This window comes from Dermochelys coriacea, chromosome 9 (assembly GCF_009764565.3).
Source record: "Dermochelys coriacea isolate rDerCor1 chromosome 9, rDerCor1.pri.v4, whole genome shotgun sequence".
Lineage (NCBI taxonomy): Eukaryota > Metazoa > Chordata > Testudines > Dermochelyidae > Dermochelys > Dermochelys coriacea.
Genome location: NC_050076.1, coordinates 48,539,454 through 48,555,277, shown reverse-complemented (window position 1 = coordinate 48,555,277; position 15,824 = coordinate 48,539,454). Strand labels below are relative to the sequence as shown.

The 15,824-nt window shown below is 42.7% G+C and overlaps 2 protein-coding genes across 12 annotated transcripts in view; both read left to right on the top strand.

The window, feature by feature from the left end:
• Window positions 1-10,254, top strand: part of SAG (S-antigen visual arrestin) — a 28,636-nt gene extending 18,382 nt beyond the window's left edge. For 7 of the 10 annotated variants that reach the window (XM_043492781.1, XM_043492780.1, XM_043492778.1 and 4 more), the window contains 2 exons: window positions 151-215; window positions 9,815-10,254. In XM_043492781.1, the coding sequence (XP_043348716.1) occupies window positions 151-215; window positions 9,815-10,020 (271 nt within the window). In that variant the 3' untranslated portion in view covers window positions 10,021-10,254. Of the gene's footprint in view, window positions 1-150; window positions 216-3,814; window positions 3,887-9,814 lie in introns of all 10 variants that reach the window. The other 3 variants (XM_043492777.1, XM_043492775.1, XM_043492776.1) reach the window with 2 other exon arrangements.
• Window positions 10,255-14,855: 4,601 nt separating this feature from the next.
• Window positions 14,856-15,824, top strand: part of DGKD (diacylglycerol kinase delta) — an 86,291-nt gene continuing 85,322 nt past the window's right edge. For both annotated transcript variants that reach the window (XM_038415889.2, XM_038415887.2), the window contains exon 1: window positions 14,856-15,275. In XM_038415889.2, coding sequence (XP_038271817.1) covers window positions 15,267-15,275 — 9 coding nt within the window. In that variant the 5' untranslated portion in view covers window positions 14,856-15,266. The remainder of the gene's footprint in view (window positions 15,276-15,824) is intronic.

The following is a 15,824-nucleotide window of genomic DNA, read 5'->3' as shown; positions in this document are numbered from 1 at the left end:
AAGCTTTGAATGTAGCTGAGTTTTAGAGATAAGTGGAACTGGACTTCACATCTAGTAGACATGGGTAGATCGTACTGGGGAGGTGTAGGCTTGACTGGAACAGGAGTTAATGGGCATGTAGGTATGATGCATTCTCTTCTCTCCCCAAAGTGAAGTCAGCACAGAGCTTCCATTCCGTCTCATGCACCCCAAGCCTGAGGAACCAAACATAAGAGGTCAGTAATGCCACATTCCCTGCTTTCCGTACCTTACACCATGAGTCGCAGTCTCTTGCATATTATGATGCTCGCTATGAATGTCTTGATTCCTGCTATAGGGGAAACCTCAAAATAACATCAGAACAGCCATACTGGGTCAGACCAATGGTCCATCTAGCCCAATATCCTGTCTTCCGACAATGTATAGTGCCCAATGCTTCAATGAACAGAACAGGGCTGTTAATGAGTGATCCAATCTCTGTTGTCCAGTCCCAGCCTCTGGCAGTCAGAGGTTTAGCGACACCCAGAGCATGGGGTTATGTCCGTGACTATCTTGGCTAATAGCTATTGATGGACCTACCCTCCGTAAACTTATCTAATTCTTTTTTGATCCCAGTTATACTTTTGGCTTCACAACATCCCGGGGCATCAAGCTCCACAGGTTGACTGTGCGTTGGTGAAGAAATACTTCCTTGTTTGTTTTTAAACCTGCTGCCTTTAATGTTCATTGAATGATCCCTGGTTCTTGTGTCAAGAGATGGGGTATATAACATGTCCCTATTCATTTTCTCCACATCAGTCATGATTTTATAGACCTCTATTGTATTAATCTCCTCCCGAGCAGGGAAGAGACCTGAACTGAGTGTGCTGTGCCAGATAACCTCAAAACATATGTAATGGGCAGGTGGGTGCTGAGGTAATATTATGTTAAACTCTATTATTACCCCCCCATTTCCTGCACTTCAGCTTTACCTTTTTGCTAAAGCACGGGTCAGAGTTTTGTCTCTTCCAAAATGTTCAGAAAGCATTACACAGAGTTAAACCTCAGGGCTATTGTATGTAAAACCTTGAATATAGTTAACAGTCTCTAGTCAGCTTCAAAGAGAGAGAGTATCATACAGTTTCTTAGTAATCAAACGCTTAATACACGCAAACATTGTAAATAGCATTTGGAATACTTATGAATAACTTTTAAACAAAAGCTATCAGATAGTAAAGTCATAGCGCTTTGATATCTACTGTTGAAAAGTTCTGTATAAGAGCTAGATATTGGACAAACTTCTCCACTTTATTTTTACACATTTAAATGCAAGATTGCAATATTTACATAACACTTACAATTCTCTGTTTTTAGCGCGCACACACACACACACACACACACACACACACACACACACACACACACACACACACACACACACACACACACACACACACACACACACACACACACACCCCCCCCCCCCCTCTGATTTTCAGCCTTGTCAGCAAACAAGTCTGGGATTCTTATAGCTAGCAGCATTCCAGTCCTTGGATTAATAGTTGACTCGTTTCAGTTGCTGGTAAAACGGAAATCTGTAGCCTGTATCCAGAGTGGTACAAGCCCTCAAAGCAGACACCATCTCTTGGTCAATCAGCTACTGAGTCCGCAGGCCTGTCTTCAACTCATGTATTTATAACCTTTCCCCCATGAGCTCTGATTGGCTCAGCTCTCAGATGGTGCCTATGTGAGGAACCTGCAAACTGCTTGTCCTAAATGGAACCTTCCTATAGCACTTCTGAAACAGGAACTAAGCCTATCTAATGACTGACAACCTTATTGTTGGATGTTTCTAGGCCTTTCTAGCTGAGTTGCCCTACCCTCTGCATGTGTGAAGAGACAGTATTCAAAGAAAAATCCCTTGCTCCTCCACTGCTTCTCTCCCTTTCTTTGGGCACATAAAATAACTAAATGCCCAAAGCTAAAGCACTGGGTTACGTGCAATCCTGTTGTGCCCAAGAACATAGCCATTGCTCTTGGGGATGGTGCGAGAACTACAGGACAAGTTTATCAAAGAGGTAAAGCCAAGTCAAATGAGCAAACCAATCCTGATGTACCTAAAGAAAAGGGTCAGAGGCGGACAAAAGAGAAGGGTTCTGTAGAGATGGGCATTTTTTCCTAAACTGTAACCCCCACTTGAAAGGGACAGACATCAATCCTGTCTTCTTTAATCTGCTTTGAATTAGAGGAGGACACTGGTACCGAGAGAGAGAAGAAACAGATATCGGGGCACAGACTAAAGGTCCTATCCATGTTAATTTTGCCCTTGTTAGGAAGTGAAACTCAGTTCCAGCTAAAATGGCTCTGGATGGGGTGTAATGTTTCCCTGGAGCTGTTCAAGGCTGGGTTATGACCTGGTCTCAAAACAGTGATCTAATTTTTAAAAACATATTTGTATCAAAGCCATGCCCAGCCAAGGCAGCCAGCACGCTGTGAACTAAAAGGAGTTTCTAAAACTGTTTCTCAAACTAGATTTCCCTTTGATGGGAATCTTAAACTGCATGACAGAGAAGGAAAAAATGCTACACCAAATTCGTAGGCAGAACTATAACTAGCAAGACATCTAGTGGCCATAAAGTATATGGCAGGATATGTTGAATAAATACGACAGGGGAGCTCAGTATTATAAAAAAAAGAAAAGGAGAACTTGTGGCACCTTAGAGACTAACACATTTATTTGAGCATAAGCTTTCGTGAGCTACAGCTCTCCATCGGATGCGTTCGGTGCATTTTCCACCAAATGCATCCGATGAAGTGAGCTGTAGCTTACGAAAGCTTATGCTCAAATAAATGTTAGTCTCTAAGGTGCCACAAGTACTCCTTTCCTTTTTTTGCGAATACAGACTAACATGGATGCTACTCTGAAATCAGTATTATAACTCCATGATAAGAAGTTGAGCCACCAAATCAAAACAAAACAAAAACCTAAAGCATTTGAACTAAATGCTTGCTCCATAGCAGTGTTAAGGAGACACATGGCTCCACAAAGATATGAGAAACACAAAACTCCAGGCTTTGCACGTTGACTTCAGGGGAGGGAATGAGTATTAAATGGTTTGTTACTCCTCAAGCAAGCAGATTAAAGAAGACAGTGTTGCCAACTGTTGTGACTCTATTATCATGAGTGTTATGTTTTGGAATCTTTCTTAAAAGTCTCAATGGCTGGAATCAAGAGCGCCTGAGAATCTCGCCTTTCATTTACAATATTTCTAACTCTCATGGCTGTAGAGAAAAGCTTGAAAATATTCATGAGTATAACCTGAGGGCTCAAAGCAGGAGGCAAATCAAAAGAACCCAAAATCTAATGGATATCTTTTTTTTTAATTGCATGATTTTTTGTGTGTGGCATGGTGTGATTTTTTTTTTTTTTTTTTGAATGCTTGCTGTCGGCAAAGCTCTCTTCTACTTCCCCACACTTCCGGTAGATAATTTTGGCAGAAGAATGTAGAGTATCAGGAGAAATGGAGGGCAGGCAGATATCACATCTAATCAGATGCAGAATGCTTCAAATTAGGACCACTTCCACGTTTTCAAGAAGTTGGCACATACTCTCTCAATGCATGTGTGTATAAAATATAAAAATAGGACACCTTCTCTCACACACGTCGAGCAGGAGGGGGGAAGACGTTATAAGGGACATTGTGCCAACCTTGTATTTGTAATAAACTTGCTAATTTTGGAAAATTTCCATTGCTGATCATCATTTAAATAGAATATCATAGGGGTTTTTAAACTAAAGATTGCTTTACAGAAATCAGAAATGTTTTTTTCCTTCTCCCCTCTTGATGTTTATAAGGGTCTTTCCAGCAAGGGAGAAAATGATTAACTTTGCAGAGGAAACAGTGGAAATGACTGGAGATCTTAAAGGGTAACATTTTTCAAATATCTAAGTGATTTAAGGAGCCAAAGTCTCATTGAAAATCCATGGGATTTTTCAGCTTCAAAGTCATGTAGGGCACAATTTTTGAAAATGCCTGAGTCCCATTATCTTAGGAGTCCCATTTTTGAAAGCAAAACAAAGCTCCTAAATCATCTAGGTACTTTTGTAAACTTTACCCAAATTGCTATCAAATGCACAATGTAAATAGGGCTTGGGGGTGGGAACACTTACTAACTTTTCAGTTTTAGTGACTTCAGTAGATATATTTTCAGACATAATTGGTTTTTTTGTTTTTGCTTGTTTGTTTGTTTAGTTCACTATATTCCTTTTAATTATTCCCCAAACATGTTTCCAGAACGAAGGGTTTGTCTTCACCGCAGTGTTGGGTCAAGATATAACTTGTGTTATCCCTAACCCGCTTCCTGTCCACAAATACATCTGTAGCTCTAGTTAAAGGGTGCTTTAAACTCAAGCTAGCTGGCCCGTCTGGGCATGGGTTGATATTTGAGTGCGGCTGATGTTCAAGCTAATAATGCAGTGACCAGCTACTGTTTGCACAACTTTTCAGATGCTAATCCAATTGCTTTGTGTAGCTTGCCTGTCATTTTGCAGTGTGGCCATTCTTACTTGAGCTAGGCTAACTTGACTGTACTAATTCAGGCTAGATGTTGCAGTGAAGATGAGCCCTAAGTGTAACAAACAGTGAGCACATCTGTATGTATACAATGGCTAACACCGGGAATCAAATCTGATTTGTTACAAAATAGAGCTCTAGGTGGACTTGAACTCCTGTGGACTCAGATTCTTGGGACTAGATTATCCGCCTGGGAGAGTGTACTACTTTGTCCTACTGTGCATGAGCTTTGGGCCTGATCCCAGCAAAGATGCTTCTTTCTTGAGATCTAATTTACTCCTGTAATTCAAATAGAATGTGAACTGAAGATTACAGGTTTGATTGATGCTGATAGCTGTGGGGTCTGTTTGTAGCTACAGTTCATTACATAAGCATGTGTGTGCACATGTCCGCATGTTCAAACACTCAGCAACCTAACAATGAAAGTAGGCCTGGTGCCTCTATGGGAAAACACTAATGCCAGAGCCATGGAATCTTCCTCTTACTTCAGTCCAGTCTCAGACAGAGAATAGATCTTCTTTTTTCCTCTGCCTTTAAAAGGATACATTGGAAATTCAGGATTGCAAAACATCCCTCTCAAACACTCCTCCGCCACATGTTCTTACCAAAGAAGCAGCCCACATATCATTTGCTAAATCACAGTCATCTCTAACAGTTCATTTTTAGGTTATCATACAGATGAAAATAGTAGATTTCCTATAACTTAATAACAGGACAGACTTGCCAGTAATTGTGTGGGGAACCCTAAAAGCAGTTAATTGGGGAAAGAAATGCCTTCACTTCGAAAAGGAAAACACAATGAACAAAATAAAATCCCTTTGAAACCTGCATAGCAGATTTAGAAACACAACATGAGTGTCCCAAAATAGAGAATAAAACCTACCAAATTAAGATGGTAAACTAAAAATCTTTCCAGATCCTGCAGTTTCTGGCTTTGTGTTATCTCTAATCACTATTCCTGTTAGTCATTTCGTGCTTTTGATTTGTAATAGTGATTCCACCAGTTTTTCACTGAACTCTGAGAAAAAAAAATGTGCTTCATTAGTTCCAAATTAGATGTTGTTTCATTAAGTGGATCAAAAGTTAATTGCAGAGACTGAGCTACAGCAAACAGTGTTTAGGGAATCTAGAAGCACCAGGAGACAGACTAATTCTTTCAGCTGATTTGTTCAACCTCTAAGAGGGCTAGATAAAGGCGTTTGTGTGTGGGGACTTTGAGATCAGTTGTCATCCTCATCTTTTCTGTTCCCTTCATTATTGCTGATGAACTAAAAGTTACCAATTTGTCTGTTGTGCCTCCCTGCTTACTTTGCTGTTTCTCTTTTGGGGGGCGGGGCAGGATGCAGTTGAGAAGCGGGAAGGAGATCACCTTATAAAGCCAAAAATATAGTGGGATTAAAATGCCAGGGGAGAAAATCATATTAAGGTGCCCCCAGTGGGCTGGGCTAAGCTAATGCCACCTCCGTTTCCCCATCCATCACCATCCAAAAAAATCCACCCAGGATTATACAGGGTCAGAGTAAATAGAATGTATCCAGTATCGGCATGTTTATTTTTGCAGGGATGAATTGAGCCTAGGGAATCTCAAACAGGCAGGCAAAGTGTGAAGCAGAGGACGCAGTCGAGGATTAAGTCTTTTTTCTCTCACCACGTTTCCTACTGGTCCGTGCTGGCACAGCTCCGTTGAAATAAATGGAGCTGTGCTGAGTTGCATCAGCAGATTTTGTCCCTTAAATGTGTGTGTAAATTATCTTTGAAGCATTTGTTAAACACTGTTTTAAAAGTTAAAAGCAGAAGTGGAGGGCTATTGCTAGTGTAGGGCTAGCAGTCTCCTTTTTTTTTTTTTTTTTTTATTTCTGTGCCTGGAGGACGGACAGGAACTGATTACTACCTTTCCTTTCTCAGATTTCTGTGTAGTCTCAGTGCCTTGGATTTCTCCTACTGTGTGTACACATTGGTTGCATCTCTTTAAACCTTATTTCATACCTGTAATACTTAGCTACATTGTAACTTTCAAAAATTACCACAATTTTTTTGAAGACTTAAAAATACACTTGAAAAAAATATAGGTAAACATGCTCTGCCACCTCTCCCCAAAAGCTAGGAGAGGATAAAATCAGGCTTATAATAGAAATTACTGTCTGTCCCAACTTTAATTCTATAGATTCACTGCTCTGATTGCATAATGCAAGCTTATAGAAAACTTTCCACACCGTGTGTTGAAATACTATTTTATGTCCTATGAGACAATCCCCTCCCCCACAAAAAAAAAAAAACCTAAAAGGCCAAGTTGTATTTATTTAGACATTGGATAGTTGCAAGAAATTGCATAGCCTTGTTCAGGCTCTTGAGAACTTTAGCTACATGATAATTGTACATGAATTACGAAGCAGAGAGAGACGTTGCATCGAGGCAAGAATCTGGCCCAAGCCCTGCTAGAGAGTGTTGGCCTCTAGCTAATGAGCCTGTGGGAAGCAAAGGCTGCTTTAAGCTAAAATTAGTATATTTGCATCTTTCGGAGCATAATCTTACCTAGCACCGTGCCATGGGCGTTATGGTGCTGCATATAGCACAGCACCTACCTATGTAACTCGTCTCCTGACAAACTCTAAATTTGACTAAAACAGTACGTGTTTCCCCCTACCCAGTCTATAAAAATTGACTGTGTACTGCACTTGTGGATACCACTAAGCTTCGCCCACATCAGTGATGTCATTGTTTCCTTAGTAACTATCATACTTCAAATGGGAGAAAAGGCAAAAGACTGTATTTAAAGAAAAAATGTTAACACCATTGATTCAAAAGCAAAACAGTGTGTGATGGCAGTTCTAAAAGTATTGCTCTAAATATTTAATTTCCAACTCATTTCAATTGAGCGTGGACCATTGGGTGAGATTCCTACATCCCAGATTTCTTAATGGAGTCAATGGGTAGAGTAAATGATCCTCTGAGTATGGAATACAAACACAGACCCATGCTTTAAAAAAGGATCCACTAATTTTAGGCAGTTCTGTTTACGGGTGCTGGGTCTGATGCACTTAAAAGGCCTGGTTTTTAGAAGTGCTGAGAATCATCCATTCACTGACTTCAGCTGGAGTTGTGGGTGCTTAACATCCCTGGGAGTCTAGAGCTCAAGGTCCTGAGTTTGGCACCAAGTTACCAAGACACCCAGAAACACTGACCACTTCTGGGACAGTCTGGCCTAGCTGGCTGCAATTAGTCTCAGGGGGAGGGGTGGGTGATGCAGCTGTCACTGGGTGAGCTAAAAAGAAAAGGCACCTTAGAGACTAACAAATTTGTTTGAGCATAAGCTTTCATGAGCTAACGTGATCAGAAAAGCAGACCCCAAAACCCCTCTCCACCACCACAACACAGTACACTCTGCTTAATCACTACTTTATGGAGAGACCTCTGAGGGCACCAAGTTAGCCAAAGGGAAGCAAGCGGCTAGGAATGCTGCCTCACTGGGAAAGCACACGCTAAAATCCCATTATGCGAATGCATTTGGCTAGTGCCAAAGGGTTATGTGTAAGATTTAAGCAAGTGTAAAATTCTGAGCTCTGCTCTCTAAAATAAAAGCTGCCAAATAAAGAAAAGAGCTGAAATGTGGCCCCTACCACTTTCTGTCTTCTGTACAGAGATTTAATTGACTTAATGCTTATTAATGGCTTCTTCCCTGTTCAAGCTGGCTAGTTAAATAAGAGGGACAGACCAATTAAGGGTTCAGAGTAGCAGACGTGTTAGTCTGTATTCGCAAAAAGAAAAGGAGTACTTGTGGCACCTTAGAGACTAACAAATTTATTTGAGCATAAGCTTTTGTGAGCTACAGCTCACTTCATCATCCGATGATGCATCCGATAAAGTGAGGTGTAGCTCACGAAAGCTTACGCTCAAATAAATTTGTTAGTCTCTAAGGTGCCACAAGTACTCCTTTTCTTTTTAGACCAATTAAGAGGAACATCATGTCACAAAGCAGTATCACCTCTGCTTGGTGCTAATAGGTGAGCATGCCTTTCACAGCAGTTGTTCCTAGCAAGCCAGCATGGGAAGTTCTTTTTTAGCTCCTTAGCCCCTTTGATGTCTGAGCTCTGCTGAGGGAATATGTTTCAACGAAGAGCTTTAGTTCCATATTACTCTGTTTCAAGTAATTATACCAGAATAAAGTCTCTTATTCCAGACCGAGGGCAGGTCTACACTATGGGGCACAGTCTAAGTTACACAACTCCAGCTACGTTAATAGCTTAGGTTGACTTTTTGCAGTGTCTGCACTGCACTGGGTCAACGGGAGAAACTCCTCCGTTGACTTACCTTATGCTTCTCGTTCCGGTGGAGTACTGGAGTTGACGGAAGAGCGCGTGGCGGTCCACTTAGCGGGTCTTTGGCCCCCGGTGGATTTATCGCTGCGCGTTGATCCCCTGGTAAGTGGAGACCAGCCCTGAGCGTCCACATAGGGAGTTATACCATAGCTATGGTATAATTACTCTGCTGTAGCTATGCCAGTCAGTTTCCACATGTAAACGGGCCCTAAAGTGATTTAATTTTGCTTCATTCGGGCACCAATATTTTATGCACTGAGATAAAGTTTGACATAAGGCTTTTCTGGGTTGCTCCTCAAGCTCCAGGAAAAAAACACCACTTCCTAAACCAGTTATCTTTTTGTCTCTTCTTATTTTGTGAGATTCCTGATAGCTTTAGAGTAAACTCCTATTCTAACCCTCTGCTGTGTCTCCTCTTTCTTCTTTTATGCGTGCTTGTAATTACAGTGATGGAGAGGTATGAAGCTTCTTTTTAATATTGTCCCGCTGGTCATTCTAACTCCTGGGGGATTAACGCATCTGAAATTCCCCTAGTTTTGTCCAGAAACGTAATGTAGAATGAGCAGGATAAGAGGCTAATTCTAGTAGTCTGCAAAGGCCCTTCCCATTTCCAAGGTGTCCAGCTGGAGACTATGCTATTCAGCAAGGAAGGACATGTTACAGCATTTAGTAAACTTCCATGGCTATTATCCTGACTAGTGTAGAAAACAGCTGCTGACTGCTGTCCTAGCTACCTCAATAGGGCTGGGCTGTAGGCATGTGATCCAAAGCCCATTGAAGTCAATGGAAAGACACCCATGGATTTCAGGGGGCTTTGGTTCAGGACTTAAGGCACCACTGGTGAAGTCAGAGGGCACTGCACGTAAAGGGAAGAGAGAAGTGACGATGAAGGGCTCCAAGTGGAAAACTGAGCTCAGTATGAAGGGGGTATGCAGTTTTGAAAGGCCTGTCTTTCCTTCATTTCAGTGCCCAGGATGAAGATCTGGTATTTGAGGAATTTTCTCGTCAACAACTGCAAGATTTGGATGAAGATGAGAACAAGGCTGTTTCTCCAAATGATGAGTGACTGTGAGAACAGGCTTCTGGAAGAGCAATGGGTTCTGATGTTAGTTACAAACATGTTAGGATGTAGTTTTTTGTTTGTATTAAACTGCCAGGTATTGCTGTTGTAATATGATCTCTCTAGGTGCGCTGTCAGCAGCAGGGATCGAACTCTGGAACAGTGGAGCTAAAGCATGATCCTCTCCTGCCTGGACTAAAAGACCTGGCTTTGTTAGCCAAAGGATGTAGCAGACTCAAACTTCTGTGGTTCAGCCACTAGAGGTGAACAGAGAGGATGAGTCAATGTTTGTTTAAGATGCTACCAAATAAAAAGATTAGATGGTTCCACCACTTATTAAAACCAAGCTGATGATGTGTCTGTAGCATCTGAATTTTCTCCTAGTTTGCTTAGCCTAATGTTAGATCAAAGAGCCACTGACTCAAAAGTTCTGGTTATCCTGACCAACGAACTGCTTGTGTAATCTGAGCAAGGGGAATGGTTTGAAGGGTTACCTAGCCAGTCCTTGGTGATCTGATAGAGCCCCTCAATGGCTTACAAGAAGCTTTTTTTTTTTTCCTTTTGATCACTTTTGCATCTAAATTCCGTCAAGTTAATTGAATAAGATTTGCATTGTGAGTCCGGCCCTTGCCATAAAGCATGCAGTTTACTCCCCTTTCTGAAGGACTGCGATCTAGCACTAGCAAAATCTGATAATGTTTTGTGATCTCATGATTGTTGCTACAATCTTGTTTTTTAAACTCTGACAACCCGAGCTTTGTCTCTAGTCAGCAGTATTTTTTGCAAAACTTATTCTGCACTGCTTGTAATGCTGTGCTACAATGCTCATTTAACCAGGTGGAAAACAGCCACCTTAGTAAAGATGGATGAGCAATCTGCATTTTTTATTAAACCAGAGGTTTTACCCCATTAACCAAAACTCCTGCACACACACAGGAATTGACATAACAGATCAGACCAATAGTCCAGTACCCTATCTGACAATGGCTAGTATTGGATGCTGCCGAGGCAGGTACAATAAAACCCAAAGCTGGACAATTAAGTAATAATTTTTCCCATGGCCAGGTTTCTTCCTAACATCCATCTGTTAGAGACTGGCTTGTGTGCCCTAAAGCGTGAGTGTATTTTTCCAAACTTTAGATTTTTTTAAAGATGCTATATGTTGTTTCTCTGCATGGTCTCATGATCCATATAACTGTCTAAACATTTCTTGAATCTTGCTGTACTCTTGGCCTCAGCGATAGTTTGAGGCAATGAGTTCTACTGGCTAACTTCTTTGTGTGTATATATAGAAATATCCTTTTTGGTTCTAAATATGGTGCCTGTTAATTTAATCAAATGTCACTGTACCAGGGTGCCTTGCCCCATTAAGAGCTCAAAGGTGAGGCCACCTAACCCCAGTTACTAAGAAAGCACACAGGAGCAAGGGGTTACCTGATTCCCCTATAAAGAGTAGCAAGAAGAAGCCAGGCTGCTTGTCCTGCACAGGGAGAGTGAGTTTGTTCCCAGGAAGAACAGACTGGTGGATAGAAGCTGCTGGAGTGAGCAGGTATCGGCAGAGAAACCTGGGGAGTAAGACAGAGGCAGGGAAATGGACTGGCGAACTTTATGTTGAATGTTTTATTAATTTAACAAACCAGAACTAGAGAAGGGCTGTGAAGGGACAAAAGGGTTTGTGATTTACTGAAAAAGCCCCTTGAAGGGGGAAACTGAGGCATGGGGCTATCCCAGAGGCTAGGTGGGAGGTGTTTGGGAGACCGCCCAATGACAGTCCCCAATTTAATTTCTCCCTCCACCATGTCCTGCATGGTGATCTCAAATTCACTAATATGGATCTGTGCTTCCCACTTCAGGAATGGGAAGATGCAATTAAGCAGTTTCTTAGCTGAACTACAACCCAGATAACAGGAGAGGACCCTGTGGAACAGCAGTGGAAACAGGGACGCAGAGGCTTTTGAAGTCCTTTTCCTCATCAATGGGCAGTATTTTTCATGAAAGCCGGCTCTGAGTAGGTGTCATTCTCACCCTGATCCAAGTGCACTGCATGTGCTGGATGAGGTCAAAGTTGCCCTCTTCCTGGGCTTGGCTTTCTAGGGTGGTGATAACAGAACATAAACCTACACCTCAGCCTTGCATAATATGCATCATAATTATGCCATAATCATATAATAATATCACTACGAAGAATATTGGGTGCAATGTCACAGTTGGGTCAAGTGGAGGAATGATCAATATCATTTTCTAAGTATTGTATGTTTTGCTACTAACAGACACATCAGTACCCATTCTCTATTGTTCACTGGTAGATTTAATTCCTCTACTGATTTCAACATGGATCTTTGGAGAGAGTCAGATTTTTATATTCAGAACTGTGGAAAGGCCTTTGTATTTATTCCTCTAGTACAGCGTTTCTCAGACTGGGGTCTGCAGACTCCATACTACAGGGTGCCTGCCAGCCCCGCTGATCAAGTCCTCTCCCTCCCTCCCAGGGCCTCCTGCATGCCGGGGAACAGCTGTTCAGTGGCATGTGGGAGGTGCTGGGAGGGAGGAGGAGGAGTGGGGATGGGGCGCGCTCTGGGGAGGGGGCAGAATCATGTCCGGGGCCACTGGCCCAAATGATCAACTTCTCCCCCTCCCTCCCAGTGATTCCTGCATGCTGGGGAACAGCTCTTCAGTGGCGTGCAGGAGGTGCTGGAAGGGAGGGGAGGAACGGAGATGGGGCACACTCGGGGGAGGGGACAGAAAGAGGGGGGGGAAGAGGAGGGGTAGGCGTAGGACCTTGGGGAAAGGGGTGGAGTGTGGGCAGGGCCTGGTGCTGAGCGGGTGACTTGGGGGTCCACAAAAAATTTTAAATCAAAATGAGAATCCTCGGGTTGCTAAAGCTTGAGAATGGTTGCTCTAGTATTTTTTGTAATTCAAGGGAAGAAGACATGGGCAAATTTAGCAGAAGGTTGATAGCATCTCCAACTTTTACAATGGTTAACCAAGCCTGTTTAATAGAAATGGTCCAGCATCCAGTGAACTCTGTTTAAGATAGTCTTGACAAAATTAACTGGATGTATTTCTGACATTCTTCCTAATAGCTTTTCAAGCATGAGTTAGGTAACGCAGCTTCCCACTTATCTTTTAGCTCCAGCTTCAGGGGCTATGACAAAGTTGAGCTTTTTGTATATCTGGCCTGCAAGGAATCCTGAGCTTCCTCACAAAATCGTCTACTGCTGACAACTTCTGAAAGTTCAATGTAGTATTAAGTAATAATGCACAGCACTGTGAATGAGGCAGGGATGGACTTGCACAAAACAATGATTAGTAAGGCTAAAATTTAGTCACGGGTACTTTTTGGTAAAAGTCACAGACAGGTCATGGGCAATAAATAAAAATTCAGGGCCCGTGACCTGTCCCTGACTTTTACCAAAAATACCTGTGACTAAAGCTCTGCTTCAGAGGGCTCCTGCTGAGGGGGGGCCCTCCTCCAGTGTTGGGGGTTGACTGCTCCTTGGCCTCTGCTCCCGGGGACTGCTCTCCAGACAGCCTCTGGGCTGCTGCTCCAGGACAGCTGCTGCTCCAGAGATCCTGAGGGCACCCCCAGGACCTCTGCTTGGGTGCTCCCTGGAGCCAGCCACACCAGCTGCTGTTCTGGCAGCCCCTGGAGCTGGCTGCCCGAGCAGTGGCCAGAGTGGCTGGCCCCGGGGCAGCCCCTGGGACTGCTGCTCGAAGCTCCCAAGGGGCCTCCCCCAGGTCTGCTGTTTGGGCGGTCCCCTGGATCAGCTGCCCCAGGCCTCCCGAGCAGCAGCTGGTGTGGCTGGCCCCAGGTTGCTCCAGCAGCAGCCAGTACAGCTGACCATGGGGCGCCCGAGTAGCTGACCCTGGGGAAGTCACAGAGATGGCAGAAAGTCATGGAATCCGTGACTTCTGTGACCTCCGTAAAAGAATCGCAGCCTTAATGATTAGTATCTGTTTTCTCAGGTTGGCCTAGAAAAATATTTTAATACTTTCAGCAACTAACTTTGTACTAGCATTTTTAACTCTCTTACAGGGAGGGAGGAGAACTTTTTCAATCTGCTCAATCAACTTTCTCAATCTGCTCATTAGCTCCCAGCAAATGCAGTTGAACTTTCTTGTCCCTTGACCAAAAGATGCTGACATTTGTCTTTAGTTTCAGAGTGATTAGCCTTTTATCTTTTATGCATTCTGGTTCTGAGGTTACACTGTCTTCTAAGAAATCAAACATTTAGACTGCTAGTCAGATGTTTACAGCTGTAATCCAATTGTCTTCGATCTAGTTGGGTTTTCATTCTAGTTTTTCAGCTGATGCCCTCTCCTCTTTTTGAACTAGTTTAAGCTTATTGTAACATTCCCTCATTGGAAGTTTTTAAAAACCAGGTTGACAAACTCCTGTCAGGGATATGGTCAAGGTTTACTCGATCCTGCTACAGTATAGGGGGCTGGACTTGATGACTTCTTGAGGTACCTCCTAGCCTTACATTTCTATGATTATCAGCATTCTTGATGATTTTCGGTCATTTCCAGTGTGTTCTCCCTTCAGAGGCTTTCTGTGCTACATTTTCGATGTAACAAAAATAAGATGTGAGTGGCGGGAAGCTAAAATGAAGTTCATACACTTTTTTTTTTTATGAACCTTGCTAACTGACCATTTACAGAAGAGATTCCCACAACTCTATATTACTATATAGACACTATGATAGCTTTAAAGTTTCCTAATGCAAGTGTATATGAAGCTGCCTGCTCTGAACATAGATTCCATAAACTGTTAAATAGCTAGATTAAATAGCTGATTTAAGGAACCAATTTTACCCTGGTGACAAGTGTTCTTTTCCTCTATCCCATCTCCTTCACCTGGAAGTCCTGAATGGAAGACTGGAAAAACCTTTAGTTAATACACCTGCCATCCATGCATTATATAGGCAGGTTTTCCTGAGGCCTCTTGGGAGATTGCTGGAGAGTGTTTTATTTCTGGGTTGTCTAATACTAACAACACTACTGAAGAACGGTGTGTGGAAACACTGAGTCAGAAAAGCATAGCTTTAGATTGAAAAATACAGTGCAATTTGGTGTCAGGAACCAGCTGTCACCCTGAGTAGGTGAGAGAGAGGAAAAGCAAACTGGTTGCTATTCATTAGTGGTGTCTGATATAAAGAATGCTGATGTCAGAGCTGAAGGGATGGAAGGAGACTAAGAGGTTGCAAAATAAAGCAGGTGGAAAGTACCTATAGCAGGTTGCTTCTACCGTTGCTGCCTTAGAAGAAAAGAAAAAACAGTGTTAATCTGTGTTGTTGTGTCTAGAAATTCAGTTAGATTGCAGTGGAAGAGTTTGGGAGTGGAAATGGCTGCAAGGGAATGACAGAGGTGAGTGACAGTCTTATTTATTTTTCAGTTAAAATGTGTCTGGCCACAGGCAAAAGCCTGAATAGATGAGCACTTCATCCTTTCCTGAAGGACAACACTTTGATGCTTTGGACTAAGAGGAGAAACACATTTTAGAGGCAAGAGCGTATTGAGCATGCTGTGTCTCCCCCCTCTCCTGGGAGACTGCACTCTAGTCTGAGGACTGTTACTAGGCATGCACCAGCTGATCTCAATAGTTAGAATGGTGCAGAAGCAGAGAGAAGTACTCTAAGGTAGCTCAGACACAACCCCCGTAGGGCTCTATAGATCGAAGTCAATCCTTTGAGCCGTACACAGGACAAAATTAGTCAATGCTGCTAGCACAGCGCACGTAATCAACACAACCCTAGCTGAAGCTTAATTGCTTGTTGTTAATTGTTGATGATGTGCATGGTGCTTTATGGAAACAGATAAAGAGTTCTTCCAAGGGAATCTTCAAACCTCCATAGAGAATACAGCGTGATACTCCATTCTTGAGGGCACACAGGAATGGAGGGTTTGGACAAGGCT